The sequence below is a fragment of the Glycine max genome, chromosome 2 (assembly GCF_000004515.6).
Source record: "Glycine max cultivar Williams 82 chromosome 2, Glycine_max_v4.0, whole genome shotgun sequence".
Taxonomy (NCBI): Eukaryota; Viridiplantae; Streptophyta; class Magnoliopsida; order Fabales; family Fabaceae; genus Glycine; species Glycine max.
In genome coordinates, this window is record NC_016089.4 from 47,847,571 (window position 1) to 47,863,355 (window position 15,785).

At 30.0% G+C, this 15,785-nt stretch overlaps 2 protein-coding genes across 2 annotated transcripts; one reads left to right on the top strand and one right to left on the bottom strand.

Moving 5' to 3' along the window:
- Window positions 1–4,576: 4,576 nt before the first annotated feature.
- On the top strand, window positions 4,577–6,682 carry LOC100816922 (transcription initiation factor TFIID subunit 9). Its single transcript, XM_003518429.5, has 3 exons — window positions 4,577–4,684; window positions 5,223–5,494; window positions 6,134–6,682. Exons 2-3 carry the CDS (start codon window positions 5,231–5,233, stop codon window positions 6,410–6,412), a joined length of 543 nt encoding a protein of 180 aa, XP_003518477.1. The 5' UTR covers window positions 4,577–4,684; window positions 5,223–5,230; the 3' UTR covers window positions 6,413–6,682.
- A 1,208-nt stretch (window positions 6,683–7,890) lies between these two features.
- LOC100801274 (G2/mitotic-specific cyclin S13-7) lies at window positions 7,891–10,545 on the bottom strand. The gene is made up of 9 exons (XM_003519458.5): window positions 10,256–10,545; window positions 9,963–10,092; window positions 9,832–9,877; window positions 9,445–9,687; window positions 9,237–9,353; window positions 8,894–9,142; window positions 8,637–8,798; window positions 8,357–8,538; window positions 7,891–8,249 (listed from the first exon to the last, which is right to left on the bottom strand). Exons 1-9 carry the CDS (start codon window positions 10,302–10,304, stop codon window positions 8,105–8,107), a joined length of 1,323 nt encoding a protein of 440 aa, XP_003519506.1. The 5' UTR covers window positions 10,305–10,545; the 3' UTR covers window positions 7,891–8,104.
- Between the last annotated feature and the right edge of the window lie 5,240 nt (window positions 10,546–15,785).

A 15,785-nucleotide genomic window follows, 5' to 3' on the forward strand; every position in this document is an offset into this window, starting at 1 on the left:
ATGTAGGATTGCATTTTCACTTCCCAAAGATCATAATTCTCTCCATCAAAGATTGGAAGAGTTATGTGGAAAAAACTTGTTTCACCTTCCATGGTAGAGGTCTCGTAAAAATAAGGCTCACGATACCAATTGTTGGTTTTGTGGAGGAAATTATAAAAAACAAAGGAGAGAAGAGAGACAATACATATGCGGAGGAAATAAAATTATTCTATTCTAATTTAAATTGTTCTCAGCGACGATACAATAAATAGCAAAAGATAAACTAATTAGATAATAAGATATTAGCAAAACAGAATATTAAAACTAACTTACTCCTTAAAGATAAAAACCACTTATTGACTAGACTAATTCATTAAATTTTTTTAAAATATATGAAACCAACTTATTTACTAAATCCTATTTAAAAAACTGAAAAATAAAATATTATACAATTATAAAAGTATATCTTCATCAGACTTACTTGGGTCTGTGTCTTAAAAGACGTTAATTACAATTTGTTTTTTAATCCGAAAGAAACGAATACGTCCTAAAGAATTTACAATCTATCAAGTGAGATTGTTTTGTTTGTTGTTATTAGTACTGCTACCATTACCTTTCATCATGCATATGCTTTAAACTTCAATCTCTTCCATTTCAGGGTCCCATTCCATGGCCTTGCTAGCTGTTCAACGTTTACTTCACTCACACTTCCATTTTCTTTTTGCGTTAAAAAATTTAAGAGTGCCAACCTCTCTCTCTTATTTTTCTTCTTTTTCTAATGTTTCATCTGCAATTATATTATTCACGTTCAATGCATTGGAGGTAGCTTTCCGTGTTAGTTATTTCACTTATTTGACTGGGATTTGATGGTGGTGTCAGTGAAGTCAAGGAAAACTTTTCATAATCATTAGTTTTAAAAAATAAATAAATAGTATATACATCCATAATGTAGACTTATGTTGTTATTATATAATAAATCCTCTGTTTTTTTGTTTGAATAAGTGTGTTTCCTAATTTACTTGTTTAGAAATTAATTTTGTTTGTGGTGGATGATTACATTAGATAAAAAAAATTACAAAAAATTTAATATAAATTTTTCTTGTTCTTTATATGTGAGCACAACATGTTTTTATGTTTTTATGTTTTTATCGTTGCATCAATTATATGAATTAAATTGTCTTATTTGTTGATGTTAATTTTTTTTCATGATTATTTTAGGAATTACAGTCACATGGTTTCTTTTCGGTCGACAGTGAAAAAATTATAATAATAATGCCTAGAAATTAATTTCTTTACTATAAATAGAAAGAATCTGATATGCTAATAATAGCTTAGTAAGTCTCAAAAGATGTTAAGGTGAAAAATTATTTTATTTAACCCTCAAAGCTTGAGGTTTTTATAATAACAGAATCCATGCAAAGCACAGGTAAAACCTGTTGAACGGGATTTATGTGTTGGTAAGATTAATTTTGAGAAAAGAAATCGCGTAATCGGTAATACTCTAATAGTGTGACGGTTGGCAATCACTAATCACTATCAACAAGCTGTAAAAAAAAATCACTATCAGCTCCTTCATTTTTTTACTATCAACAAGCTGTATAAAAATCACTGACAAGATGTAAAAGAAAAAATTAAAAAATAAATGCATATGAAACGGGAAGTCAATCCATAAGAAAATTTGTACATTATTCGACTTTTTTTACAATGATAGTAAGTATTTTATACAAATTATCCAAATCCTTTACTATTAGTTTAATGATTTAATTGATATATGATTAGTGTAAAAAAATTATACTATTAATTAATTAAACATTACTTTAAATATGACTTTTATAATAATTAAAAAAAAACAAGTTTTGATTGAAGCGGGAAGTCTACTCATAAGAAAATGAACATTATTGGAAAATTATGAGTATAAAATTTTATTGGAAATCATGAATAGTATAAATTTTTTCAAAATTAAATATGTTTAGACTTAATTAAGACTAAACTTTTCAATTTTTTCTTCAAAATTTCAAAACCAAAATCATACTTTCTATTTAATATTTTTTTAATTTTTACAGAGCATAAAGAATATTAAATAAAATAGATGTTGAAAATATAAAAAAAGTGATTAAATAATAGAACCTGAAAATGAAGAGCATTACATGTCAATATTATGTACTGCAACAATTTGAGGTTAGTTATCTTCCTTGGCAGTTCATGTCAAAAGAACATAAAGAAAAAGAAAAAAATTACTTTGAGAAAAATATTTTTTTCATTGAATCTATACAAGAAATACATCACCAACAACTGCAAGAAGAAAAAACTAACTTTTACCTATGCAGCTTACAAATAAGCATAATAAATCTCCTAATTTATAGTTTCATATTTTACAGGGAACAAAATCCCTTAAATTAAGAAGAAGAAAAAATTTCAACACAATATAACGTGAAGAAAAAATATTGACCTTTTAATAATAATAATAATAATAACTGCTACCCCGTAATATTGGAAATCATTGCTCCAATGATGCATGAGCATATTCCCCTTCCACAATGTGTGCACATATGATTTTTTTTTTTTAAGGTATGTGCACAAATGAATTATTGTGGCATGCATTGGACACTGGACAGTGTTGGACATATTGCAATCAAAAAAATTTATTTCCTAATAAACCTGATTCAGAATCAATCACAATTAATTGCTTATTACCATTAGGTAAATGGAATAACTGCGCTGCTAATTTTTGTTAGCTACAATAACTGCGTTGCTAATTTGCCAATGGCTATATTGTTACATTTTTCTCACACCTATTGGGCCTCTATACATTTAATTACTTATGAAGTTTGGGTATCTATATTAATAACAAAATTTTCAATGAATAATGGGTATATGAATGTAGGGGCTAATTATTAAGGGTTTATCATAACTATATTTTCACATTAATTAGTCTATGAGATGAAAGATACAATTGGGTAATTATCCTTCCAACTTAATTAGATGCACTTGCTTTTAAATGACATTATACTCTAATGAACTCTACATTACATGAGACCCTGAGGATCTCACATTATGATCATACAATTTGTATCACACTCACAGGTTCCAAAATATTCATTTGATGTAACCACAAACCATGCTGTTAGGGAAAATCTACTATTCTTTCTTTTATTGTGTCTTACTCAAACTAAAACTTTTCACATTTTTTCCTTTATTGGGAAAAATTCGTTGACTTGTTGTTGGAATATCTTTAGAGATGCCCCTAGTGCATCCAATTATTTGCCTTGGGCCTTCACCTCAATTTAAGCACAACAAATTACTTTTCAACCTTAATTTATTTTTTTTAATCTAATAAAATCTAAGATTTTGCCAAAGTTATTGATACATGCGGGGCTTCTTTTTCTATGCTATGAAAATATCTTGATAGTGATTTATTATTCGAATTTATCTTAAATTAAAAAAATTACAAAATTTAAATAATAAATATGGCTAAAAGAACAAAAATCTCCGTTGAGTAGGACATGAACACATGGCAAGGGGCTGCTAGTTCCTCATCTCAATCATGTTCTTGTCTTTTTGTTATCAATTTTCATTTAAAAAAAAACAAATGCAAATTCAATCAGCGTCATTGTTTTCATTCATCACAAGGCAAGGTGTGATGGTTGATTAAGAACTCCTTCTTAACTTAAGATTGTGTTCGTTTGGTAGAAAAGAAAAATGGAGAAAGTTATAACAACAATGAAAAGAAAAGAAATGCATATTTTTTTATCGTTTGGTTGAGCTGAAAGTCATTGTAAAATGTGTACGAAAATGATAGGGTCTATGGGGTGTATTTTTTTTTTTTCTTCACAAAGTAAGATGAAAGACGAAGAAATAATACATTAAAAATGTGAACTTGAAAGTTTCCAAATTTAACTCTGTTAACTCATAGGATATGCACAGGTAAAAAAATATAATTAATTATGATTGGTAAAATTGAACATAATAGAGACATATTTGAATATTTGTTTTTTTTTATAACAAATAGATTGAATATGTCTTTGTTTCACTAACAAAATTGATTTTACAACTTATTTTTTTATAAGTTATAATGCATGGACAATCAGAAGTTAAAAATGATATTAAAGCAAAAAAAAAAAAATACAAACATAGGATAAAATTGGAATTATATAAAAAAAATTGAATCACATCTCACCGTATATATTGATAAATTTGTTAACTTTTATAATATATCTTCAAAGTCATTAATCTTTTATTGTGTATCATCATTAATCTCTTAAAATTTATATTAAATAAATATTTTTAAATACATGAATTATATTATAATTATTTTTTTTAACATTTAGGTTATATTTTGAATTTACTATAAATAATTTATATTATGATTCGAGATTTTTTAATTATTAACAATTTCTTTAAATATATATTGAAATTCAATTTCGAAATGAGGATGAGACGGATAGACTAAAAGAGATAAACAGTTAAACAAAATTAATAAAATAATACTGTATTTATTGTTAATAATATAAAAAAATACATTTGATTCTCTTTAAATAATATTTATTTTTCATTATCAATTATTAGATTTAGATCCAAACCCTATTCATACATAGTTCAGAAATAAATATCTAACTCGAGTTTTCACTATTCAGCAGAGAAGCCTCTCCGATTCCGGCACGGTGGTCGGCATTGCATTTTTTCGGCGGCTCATCTCCGCACCGACGTGAGTTTACGTAGGAATCGTAAAACCAACGGGAAAGCCTTATTCGTTATCCCTTTCCCTTCTCTGCTGAGAGAGTGTTGAGAATTTTAATTATGAGTGGTGCATGTTTCGATTTATATTTGTGAATATCTTTATCAATGCAATCTATGAATTTTTTTTTGTTCGTAATTCTAGCTGTCTAAATGCTTCTTGTTCTGTTCTTGTCTATATACACATATGTTATGTCTCCTAATGGATAATACATGAGAACTTTTTATAGTGATTGATTGTTCTTTGTTCACCTTCAGACTTATTAGAAAACTTTCTGTGACACGCATTCAAGTTTTTCATATTCAAATACTCGATTATACGTCAAGTAGAGATTAGTTGAAACCATGATGATCTTGTAATGCCTAATTATTTCACCACTATTGCAAATTATTTGTCTTTCTCTTTCTACAAAACCTTACCAATTTTCAACAACATTGAAATTTATAAACATAAAATACAATTATCCATTTGTTTCAAATCATCAATAAATTGCTGTTTTGGGGTGCAGTGACAGGTATGGCAGATAAAGATGAAGAGCTGGCTATGCCAAGGGATGCAAAGATTGTGAAGTCTTTGATGAAATCAATGGGCGTGGAGGACTATGAACCTCGTGTTGTACACAAGTTTCTTGATTTATGGTATCGCTATATTGTTGACGTGTTAACGGATGCTCAAGTGTATTCAGAGCATGCAGACAAGTCTGAAATCGACTGTGATGATATTAAGCTTGCTATTCAATCCAAGCTTAACTTCAGTTTCTCGCAACCACCCCCTCGTGAGGTAATAATTAGTAATTTGCCACTTTTCAATATTTTTATCCAATGGTTAGATTTTCTTTCAAATCCAAAAAAGAAGGAAAGTTGATTACATATTTTTATTTCTTACTGTTGAATTTAGGTTGGTTGTGATTTTTCTGATAGAAAATGCATAGTTTAAAAATAGTTCAGCCTTATTTATAGTTTAAAAACCAAACACGTATTGCAAGTGCCAAGCTAATATGAGAGAGGTTGGCTTGTTTGTTTGAAGTCTAGACGTCTATACTACAACTTAAGTAAAATCTATTAGAAGAAAATATAGTTCAGTTCTGTTACTTTCTGACAATCATGGTAATAGGATCTGTGCTACATAATTATAAACAATTAAGTTGTTTTTTTAAATAACCATATTGGATTACAAAAGAAATTGCAGGTAAATTATTTTTGTCTTCTTTTCTCTTCTGTGAGCTCTAGCTTTCTATGCCCCCACCTTTTGGTATTGCAGTTTCATCACTAGCTTGCAGAAATTAATCTTGTGTTGAAGTTTTAATTGTCAGTTGTTTGGGAATTATGGCTGAGACTGAGATTGCCTTTCGGTGGGACAGATCACTGAAATTCAAAATTATCTAGAAAGATAACATGCTTAAATGTAATCACTTGGCAGGTGCTTCTGGAGTTGGCTCATAACCGCAACAAGATACCATTGCCAAAGACTATAGCTGGACCTGTTATCCCGCTTCCACCTGATCAGGACACATTAATCAGTCCCAATTACATGTTTGCAATTCCAAACCAAAGGCCTGCTGAACCTCCTATAGAAGAAACAGAGGATGAAGAAGATACTAATACTATTCCCAACCCCTCCCAGGAAGAGCAGATAGTCATGCAACAGAATTCACCTCAAAGAGTATCATTTCCCCTGCCCAAACGCCAAAACGATTAATTTCAAGTCCTGTCTGCCATTAATGCTTAATTTAGTCTAAGCTCGCACGTAATTGTTTTACTATGGTGGTAGTAACAAAAATCTATAAATTTTGTAGCTTGTTCGATTTATTTATTCTTTGTAAAGTTCACTGGGTTCTGACATTGAAATAAAATGGTTTCCAAACGGCTCCTTGTGGTTAGAAGTCCTAGTGAACACAAATGTTCACCACAGCTCTCTCTATAGTTGGTTTGGAGCCGTGCTAATTCTGAAATTAAATTCAATTGAGTATTTCTGTAGACATGAATTTTTTTCATTGTATTCTGTTCACTTTTCTTAAATAAGATCCTTTTTAACTTTGAGCGGCCACTGACCAGTCTACATTCTTGTGATATTGATCGAAAGCTTGCTGAATACTGCGTGCCATAACTTTTACTTGCCTGAACAAAGTCAACTGTAAATGCCACACTACAACAATTCCATGTTTTTAAATGTTTTTCGTCTTGTTTGGCATAAAACTCGCATAATTTGGTTCTAAATTACGCTAACCTTATTCGGATTTAACAACGCTCTTATTGAGGGCACTGGTTAAGGAATTAAGAGAAAAAAAATTTCATTAAAAATTATAAGTATTTAAAAATCATGAGAGCATATTTTTTGTACAGTGTTCTTATTTATTTTCTTAATCTCCTAAGAGTATTGGTTAGCATTTGCCTTTAACAATAATAAATATTGATTTTCTTTATCTTAAAGTATGATCAAACAATTCTGTTTCAGTATTGCTACAAAACAAATTGATTTTTATAATTGTTATATATCTAGATCATTGTAAAGATTTCTATTCTTATCATCTCTTCTAACACCATATTATTGGCATACGGCAGATTATATATGTACTAAAGGGTAAGTTTTAGTAAATGCAAATGTTGAAAGATTACCGAAAGTTGATGAATAATCCATCTTACACATCATATGAAGTAGCAGTCTATGAGATTCAAACTTTTCGAATTCTTCTCTTGTTGCGCTGCTTGTTTACTTTCAGCGAGTAAAACTTGTTCGCATTTGTATTTACTTATTTAACTTTTAAAGATTGACAACATCAGCAAAGATAATTTGTTTCAATCGTTACTTACTGAAAAGATTACTGTGAAGTTAAGCATGATATAGTTTTGTTCTGGCTGCATTATGCTGTACTTGAGTGTTTATTCAAAATATTGATGGCAATGATGCGAGGTGAAATCATATCCAGCATTTATTCAGAATATTGGCAATGATGCGAGGTGAAATCATATCCAGCATATGCTTAAGCTAGCTTTCATAGTTATTATTATAACACAGCTACCCAGAATAAACACACTTCATCAAATACTTTTTTTTGGGGGGAATCAATGAGAATGAGAAACATCCACACAACTTTGCAGGGACATAAGCATGAAAGCATTGTGACAAAAATACTCAATTAGAAGAGAAGAAAATGAGAGTTAATTGACAAAGCTCGCTCAATAATAATCAATATTCATTATAAGAATATTTCCCAGCAATGTTTCATCAAATTCTGCTTTACACAAAAAAAAAAAAAAATCACCAAACTTTGCTTGAGGCTTCAAGCAATCCCCCTAACAAATTCCAAACACAAACTTTTGTGTATCACTCTGAAAAATATAAACGAATACTATATAGATCATAACAGTCATGATCTCTCCCTAAAAAAACCTAAGCTTGTTCAAGACAGTTCTCCTTTGCTGGAGAAAGAAGAGCAACAGCAGAAAGATCCGAGTTACAGAATTTCTTGTAAACTGCCCTAAGCTTACTTCCTGGAGCGGCAGCATGAAGGTTGACCATGATTTTGGCGCAATCCCTGGCAGCAAAAATAAAACGAGAGTCACTTCATGAAAGTTGACAAAACAACACTCAAACTACTTTCATGTTTAAAACATCAATTTGCTGATCCAAGAAAATATTAACCTCAGTTGCTCCTCAGAGTAGCCTGTGTAGTGCTTCAAAGTGCTTGTCCAGAAAGGGCTCCTTCCAAGGGTACATCGAGCCGCAAACACGGCAGCAGCAGCGATCAGAGAAGGGCGATACAGGATTGCAGTAGGATAATGCATCAATCCAAGTTCAGCAAGAAAAAACACCATGTTCTCCATCTACAATGATGAAAAAATTAGGCACAATCATCAGTGCATTCAACTCTGGAATCTTCTAAAAAAAACAAAAACTTAACAACCCAAGTACAAAAATATACCTCTTTGTCCGATGGAGTGGAAGCTTTGATATACCTAACCAAGAAGTGATAGGGTGTTGGAACTGTTAAGTACCATTCAAGCTTCCTAAGGATTGTTTTCTCCATCATCAACACTTGTTGACTAACATAAGCATTGTCTGATATGCACTCAAAGTCATTAACCTGCATATATACATTGGAAAACCCACATCATAAGTAAAAGCAAAATTATTCTCTCAAAACATGATACATAGATCATAGAAGAGAAGGAATTTTACCTCCGGTGCCCATATCTCTTCATATTTCGAGGCTATCAGCATTGAGCTGATGCCAACCAGCTGAAGCTCCCTCCTAGGCACAGCCTTCACAGATAGGAATCGATCGACAATGTTCAAGGTCAAATATAGAGTTTCTGGCATGAGCTCAAACTTCCTATGCACTTCTATCAACCAGTCCACAAGGATTGATCTCATCTTGGCATTAATATCTGGCTGCGAACCCATGTAGTCATGCACACAACCCTCTTCCTGTTTCATCAAAATCAAATACATCTACATATAAGAAATGCATAGGAAAGAGGGAACATAGAGACAAACAAAGAAAAAAAGCATAGAGCATTACTTCAGTCTCTTTGTAAAATTTGTAGATATCATCGATGTACTCGGCTGCCGCCAATTCATTGTCCATGTCAGTTGCATCAATGCTCACCAACAAATCCCTTGGAAGTCCACAAGCAGCCTGAGGTTAACAAGTTGTTAGACCAGAAAAAGAGCACCTCAACCCCAAGTCCCAAACCACATTCCAAAAAATGAAGAAAAAAAGGAACAACCTTGCTTCTAGCAGAGAGGACTGAACTGAAGGCTTTGGCATTCTTCCTAGCAGATTTTTCCCTTTCCTTTTTTCCCTTCGCAGCTGGCTTTTCTTCTGATTCATCATCAGAGCTAATGACAATCACTTCAGGTTCTTCTTTTGTCTTCTTAGCTGCTTCTACCTTTCTAGCAGGAACAAAATTCCCAACACCATCCCCATCAGTTGCTACCACTGCTCCATTGTTCGCTTCAGTGCTTGATTTCTGGATAACAACCATTCTCACATATTTAGAGACACATCCGTTACCAAAAAGAAAACAAATTTCTTCACTGGTTTCTTTGAAAATCAGATAGTTCAAAAGTAAAAAGTAAAATAAAAAGAAAATCAGGGGAAAGAGAATAACAACCTTGTTCTTCTCTTGTGCATTGGCCAATAATTGAGCACGAAAGTTCCTATTAAAAAAGAAAAGAGCAGAATTAGGCAAAAGAAAGCAGATGAAAATTATCTAAAAGGATAAAACATTTCAAAAGAAAAAACCTTGTGACAGGCTTAGACAAGTTAATTCCATTTCCATGGCCTTGTTTACCCACGAGATTCCCAATATCCTGAAGCACCCTTCTGTTGTTTCTGCCTTCACCACCCATGTTCTTCTGCTTAACCTCACCAACTAAACCACAAAAAGGGGAATTTCAGAAACGAAAACATAAAAACCCAAACTTTATCATCCAAACAAATCTTAAAACCCCAAAACCCAAAGAAACATTGAAACATTTATTATCGACATCGGCAGCAAGAAAACAACAAAAAGATACAAAAAAAAGAACAAAAACCATTGATGGGTTGTTGTTGTTGTTGCTGTTGTTCCAATCTGGCGGCCATGACAACGGTTTGATGCGGTTCTTGAAACGTTGACCCAAAAACACCGCCGAGAGTGGAGAACAGCGACGACAGAAAACCCTGAAGACCACCGTTCCGCGTCTCTCCTCCGCCGCTTACGTCGGTTGTCGCCACCGCACTCTGTTTGTTGGTAGCAACCTTTTCCTTCTCTCTCTCTCTCTTTCTTTGGTTCTACGCCGAATTAACGAAACGAAAGTATGGAACAGTGTGTTTGTTTCTTTGTTCCTTTGAGTGTTTTTTATAACAACACCTCTGGCCTCCAACGGTCGATTCTATATTCAATCTTGACCGTTGGATTTTTCTCTCGCATCAACGGCTAGTATTCGTTTATTCACTTTCCTTGCGTTATTTTATAGCCGTTACTCTCACACACTTCTCATTCCCTGCTTATGCTATTGCATCTTCTTTCTCTTATTCTTTTTTAGTTCTTACTCTTCACTTTTGTACTTTAGCAAAAAAAAATCTAATATGTAATAATATAGTTATCATCTTATCTTACCTTAGTTACAAGTGTCCTTTGATTTATTTTTAAATCAAACTAAATCTATCATTCCACCGCGTTTGCCACTTCCTTTCATTTTTTTTAATAGCACATTCTGTTCACTCTTTTTATTTTCTTTATTTTATATATTCAATCATTTTATTTCTTCCTTGTTTAATTTGTTTAAGGAATAATAATAATAATAATAGTTCACAGGACTGAAACTTTTACAAGATATGCCCTCTCACTTTTTTATAATATATTTTTTCTGATTTTTATAGTACATTAATTTTTTTTTCTCCATTCTCACAATTAACGTCGCGGTTTAGTTTTTTTTTTTTTTTTTTTAAATTCTTTTGGTTTGATTTTTATAAATCTATTCACAATAGAAGTCTATCAAAAATCATGTTAGAGATGAATTTTTAAAGTAATTATTATAAAAATTAGTAAAATTAATTCAGGATGTAAAAAAAATTATACTGATAATATATATTATTTAGTATTTACTTTATATTGAATATATAATTTTGTTTTAAAATCCATTAGTAACAGCATTGGCGATAGATTTTGGTAATTTTAATGAGTTCATAGATTCAAATATTATTATCATTAGAACGAAAAAATGATTTTTTTTTTCAAATAGCATTTAGTCATAAAACTTGCAAGTATTCCACTAATTAATATCTTAAAGGTAAAAAAATTAATAATTTTTCTAAATTGTTTTTGAAAGTATTAAATATTTCTAATTACATTTATTAATTTGAATTCTTTAAATAATATGTTTAAATTTGAAGCATTAATTAACACTTACTTATTTTAAAAAAGATTTGAGCATAAAATAATACTAGTATGTTATTGATGAAGGGGTTGACAAGATTATCAAAACCTATGCTTTGAGAATTAAACCAAAACGGCTAGTTGGATCGAAAACACTGGTACACAAAATTAGTCCCGAGAAAAATTAGTTAAAATTTTTAAAAATAGTCAATAATCAATAAAATAGGCAAAACATAGTATTGGTAAAATAAAAAAGACAAAACATGGTAGAAAACTGGTTTATAATTGGACAGTAAAAGAATGTTTAAACAACATTAATTTATTTTATTTTTCTTGAAAAATATGAAAATCAATTTAAAAATAAAAAAAATAATTGTTATACTAGCTTTTTTATTTTATATTTTCAACAAAACAGTAGGTTGTAAAAGCTGGCGTAAAAGTCCCAAGTAGCAACTAAACCAATATAAATGTTATGTTAGGCAAAACATACTTTAGTTAACTAGTTTTTTTTTTAATTGAAAATTTGTTTAATTATTCGATAAATAAGCTTTTTTTAATAGTTTTTAGTAGTTTATAACATTTTTTTAAATACTACTTAAAATAATGTTTTTTAAAATACTATCTTTTAACTTCTAACTTTTAATATTTTCATTCATTTTCTTTTTCAATATATTTGTTCATTATTTTATCTTTTAAAATAAATCATAATTTTATTATATTTTTATCATTTTGTACTTTTCAATTAGTTCAACAATTAATTTTACTAAATACATTGTTATCTTTTCAGCTATGAGCTGATTTTTTAACTTTCATCTAAATTTTAGCTAATTTTATTAAACATAACCAAAATCCTTATAGTGCAGTTTTTACTCTAATAATGACTTGTGGTCTTTATATATAAAAAATAAAAATACTAGAAACACACTCTTTTGAACACATATTTATTGATTGGTTGAAATTTATTAAAATAATAAAAAGAAATTATGAATATCATATCATATTTAATATATCTCTTAATTTTATATTTTTCAATAAATTTTAACCAATGTGTATTTGAAATAATGTGTTCCCAGCCCCCCCTCCCCCCCTTTTTTTTTCCTAATACTCCTTAATGCCTTAAAGGTTTTACTAAAGTAGTCCGTCATGAAATTTGTAAGGTTTTACTAATTAATGCCTTTAAGGTAAAAATTAAACATTTTAAATTATTTTTGAAAAAGCAAGTATTAAATAATTTTATACATTTAATACTTTCTGATGAAAACTTTTACTTTAATGTCTTTAAATAATATTTTTACAGCATTCATTAATATTTACTAATTTTAAGGAAAATATAAACATAAAATAATTAATATTTACCATTATTAATAAATATATAAAGGAGATGTATCTAATCATAAATTTATTTTTACGAAAAAAGTGACAAGAATAAATTTGAACTATAAAATTATAAGTGAATGATTTTACATATTTTTCAGTTTATATTAAGAGTATCTCTTCAACCGAATGTAAGAGATCAATCCATCTTAAATTCAAGAGATCAATATAGGAATTAGTACGTGTGTATGGTCTCTTCAAATGAAGTCTTTTAATTTTCGTAATGCTATAGTACGTACTTCGGTTTTTATTGGTTAATTAAATGCGTTTTTATACTTGTCCCTAATTAAACCGGTCAATTATATGTCCGTGGTAATTAAACACTAAGCAAACCACACTCTTCAAGGATTGAGGCCGGAAACACACATTCTGGCATCAAATTTGGCAAACATAGGGCATATGGAACCTAGCTTGAACGAAAAAGCTCATGTTTCTGAACAAAACATTTAGTGTTATCCGTGGTAGAAAAAGTCATAGGAATTGAAAATTTACGTGGCCCAAATAATTAACCGAATTTGATAATATCGAAGATTGAAGACAAATCATATGACAAAAAAAAAAAAAAAAGACAAATTATATGCAGCTGAACGCCTGAACCTTCTGTACATGGTGGAACTGATTTTGTTCAATTTTTTTATTGGGGGGGCAAATATTTTGAAACATCAAATTATAGTGGTCACTGGTTATTACAATTTACAACTGCTAAAGTTGTCCCCAAGAAGGTCATTACATCTATATATGCCGAAAAAAAGAAATTATAAAAGAAAATGGGGATATCCAAGGCATCCAACAATTAAGTTCATATTTGATCAAATCAAAAATCGGAAATGATGACAAACTTAATTACTGATCAAAGATTCAAAATTACTAACTATTGTTATAATTAAGTGGCTATATATAAATTGTTCGCATAAAAAATTAAAAAGCCATATTTTATGAAAACTATTATATCTTATTGATAAACCTTTTAAAAAAATTAATCAGTAATTAATTTTTAGACTTTTTGATTAAAAAAAAAAGGCTAATGATTAATGAATGTGTAGCTTTGTGAGGAAAGGAAGCCGCGTACGTGCATGCATGTGAGAATTTAGCTGGATAAGTGCTTTTCTAAGACAGACATGTGACGAATGCCGTTTAAGCCACGAGGCGCCTATGTACGTGTCATGATTTTTACCATCCCTTCGATTAAACTCTGTTTAGCCAATTATTTAGTAGACAAAAAACTTAGACACTTTGTATATCCCAAAAATATATATTTTCGTTGTAGTCGATTTCGACTGGAGATGAAATATCGAATTTAATAGAGAATATAACATTGTCAATATTTATAATAATGTATCTAATCGTTATCTTCATTTATTATATAACCAATATTTTATGTATAATTTTCTCTTTTTTTTTATCATTGTGATATTAGTTTGAGATATTTATCAATTTTATTAATAATAATTAATTTTCATGACAAAATCTAATTAATATTTTTAATAATATTTTTTCCATAATGTTCAAACTCGATGTCTACTTAAATGAATTTAAATTTAGTATCACTTAAACTAACATGTTAGAATTAATCCCTTTAGAACTAGCAGCTATTGTATATGCTATATACAAGTTTGCACGCTCATCAAAACACCTGAGAAAACACAAACTAGAGTCAGCATTTATACATTACGAAAATTAGTTTCCATAATGAGTACATACATTATAGAAACTAGTTCACGTATCAATCAGTAAAATTAAATCATGCATTTATATATTAAACTACATTATGAAATTAAGCTTGTTTGTTTGCATGCAAAGATAAATCTAGAATGCTGAAACGAAAAAAAAAAAAAAAAAGCAGAGCTAGCCAACCCTCGAAGACCAACAAATTAATGCACACCTAGCTAAAACGTAATTAGTTTAACCACATACTGCTACCAATCGTGTCACTTCCTTATGCCACCACCACCCAGACCCTTTTTCCTCTTCTTTCTTATATAAGAAACCACCAAGGCTAGCTTCAAACATCACTAGCTAGTCTTCATAGAGTTAAAACTATATCATATTCATATATCTACCTTCATATTCATCCCTTCTCTTGTGAGGATTAACCATACGAAAAAATCCAAGCATATATCAGTGAGCAAATTTAATAACAATAATTAATAATATTATTGGGATGTATTATAAAATCTTTAGTAACATTAATTGTATACATAGTGTTGGTTGTTTCACGGTTAATTTTAATTTTTTTTTTTCTTGTAGATTCGATTTGTACTGAAACAATTGAGAAATGGGGGTTGGCGACAATCTATTCCGGGTGCTGAACCTACATGATGAAAAGTCGAAGGTTGTAGCGGGTGTGAGTGTGGGGTTGTGCTTTATGTTAAGGGGGAAGTTGGGGTGTTGGACACCGGACAAGTTCATTCTGAGGTGGTTGCTTGAATCATGGGAGGATTCATCCATGATATCTCCTTTTAATTCCATGTGTTGGTGCATTTTTAAGCCAAACTAAAATAAAATAATGGCACTTTTATGTTAAATCAACTTTAGCTGGGTTACCAACGTTATGTTGTTCGATTAAAATCCCGTTTGATTTTTTACAGAAAATCTTAATATCAAAGTTTGAACTAGTTGAATTTATTATAGGATTAAATTATAAAAAATTGTTATATTTATTTTAATTATGATATAGATATAATCATCGTCAGGAACGACAAATCGTTACATTAGAAACTTGACTAGTAGAGAAGGATGCATAATAATATGATGATGATTTAAGTTTATGGATGTAGTTATGCGAGATTCACAGTAAAAACACACTAAAAGTCGAAAAAGAAGAAAAAAAA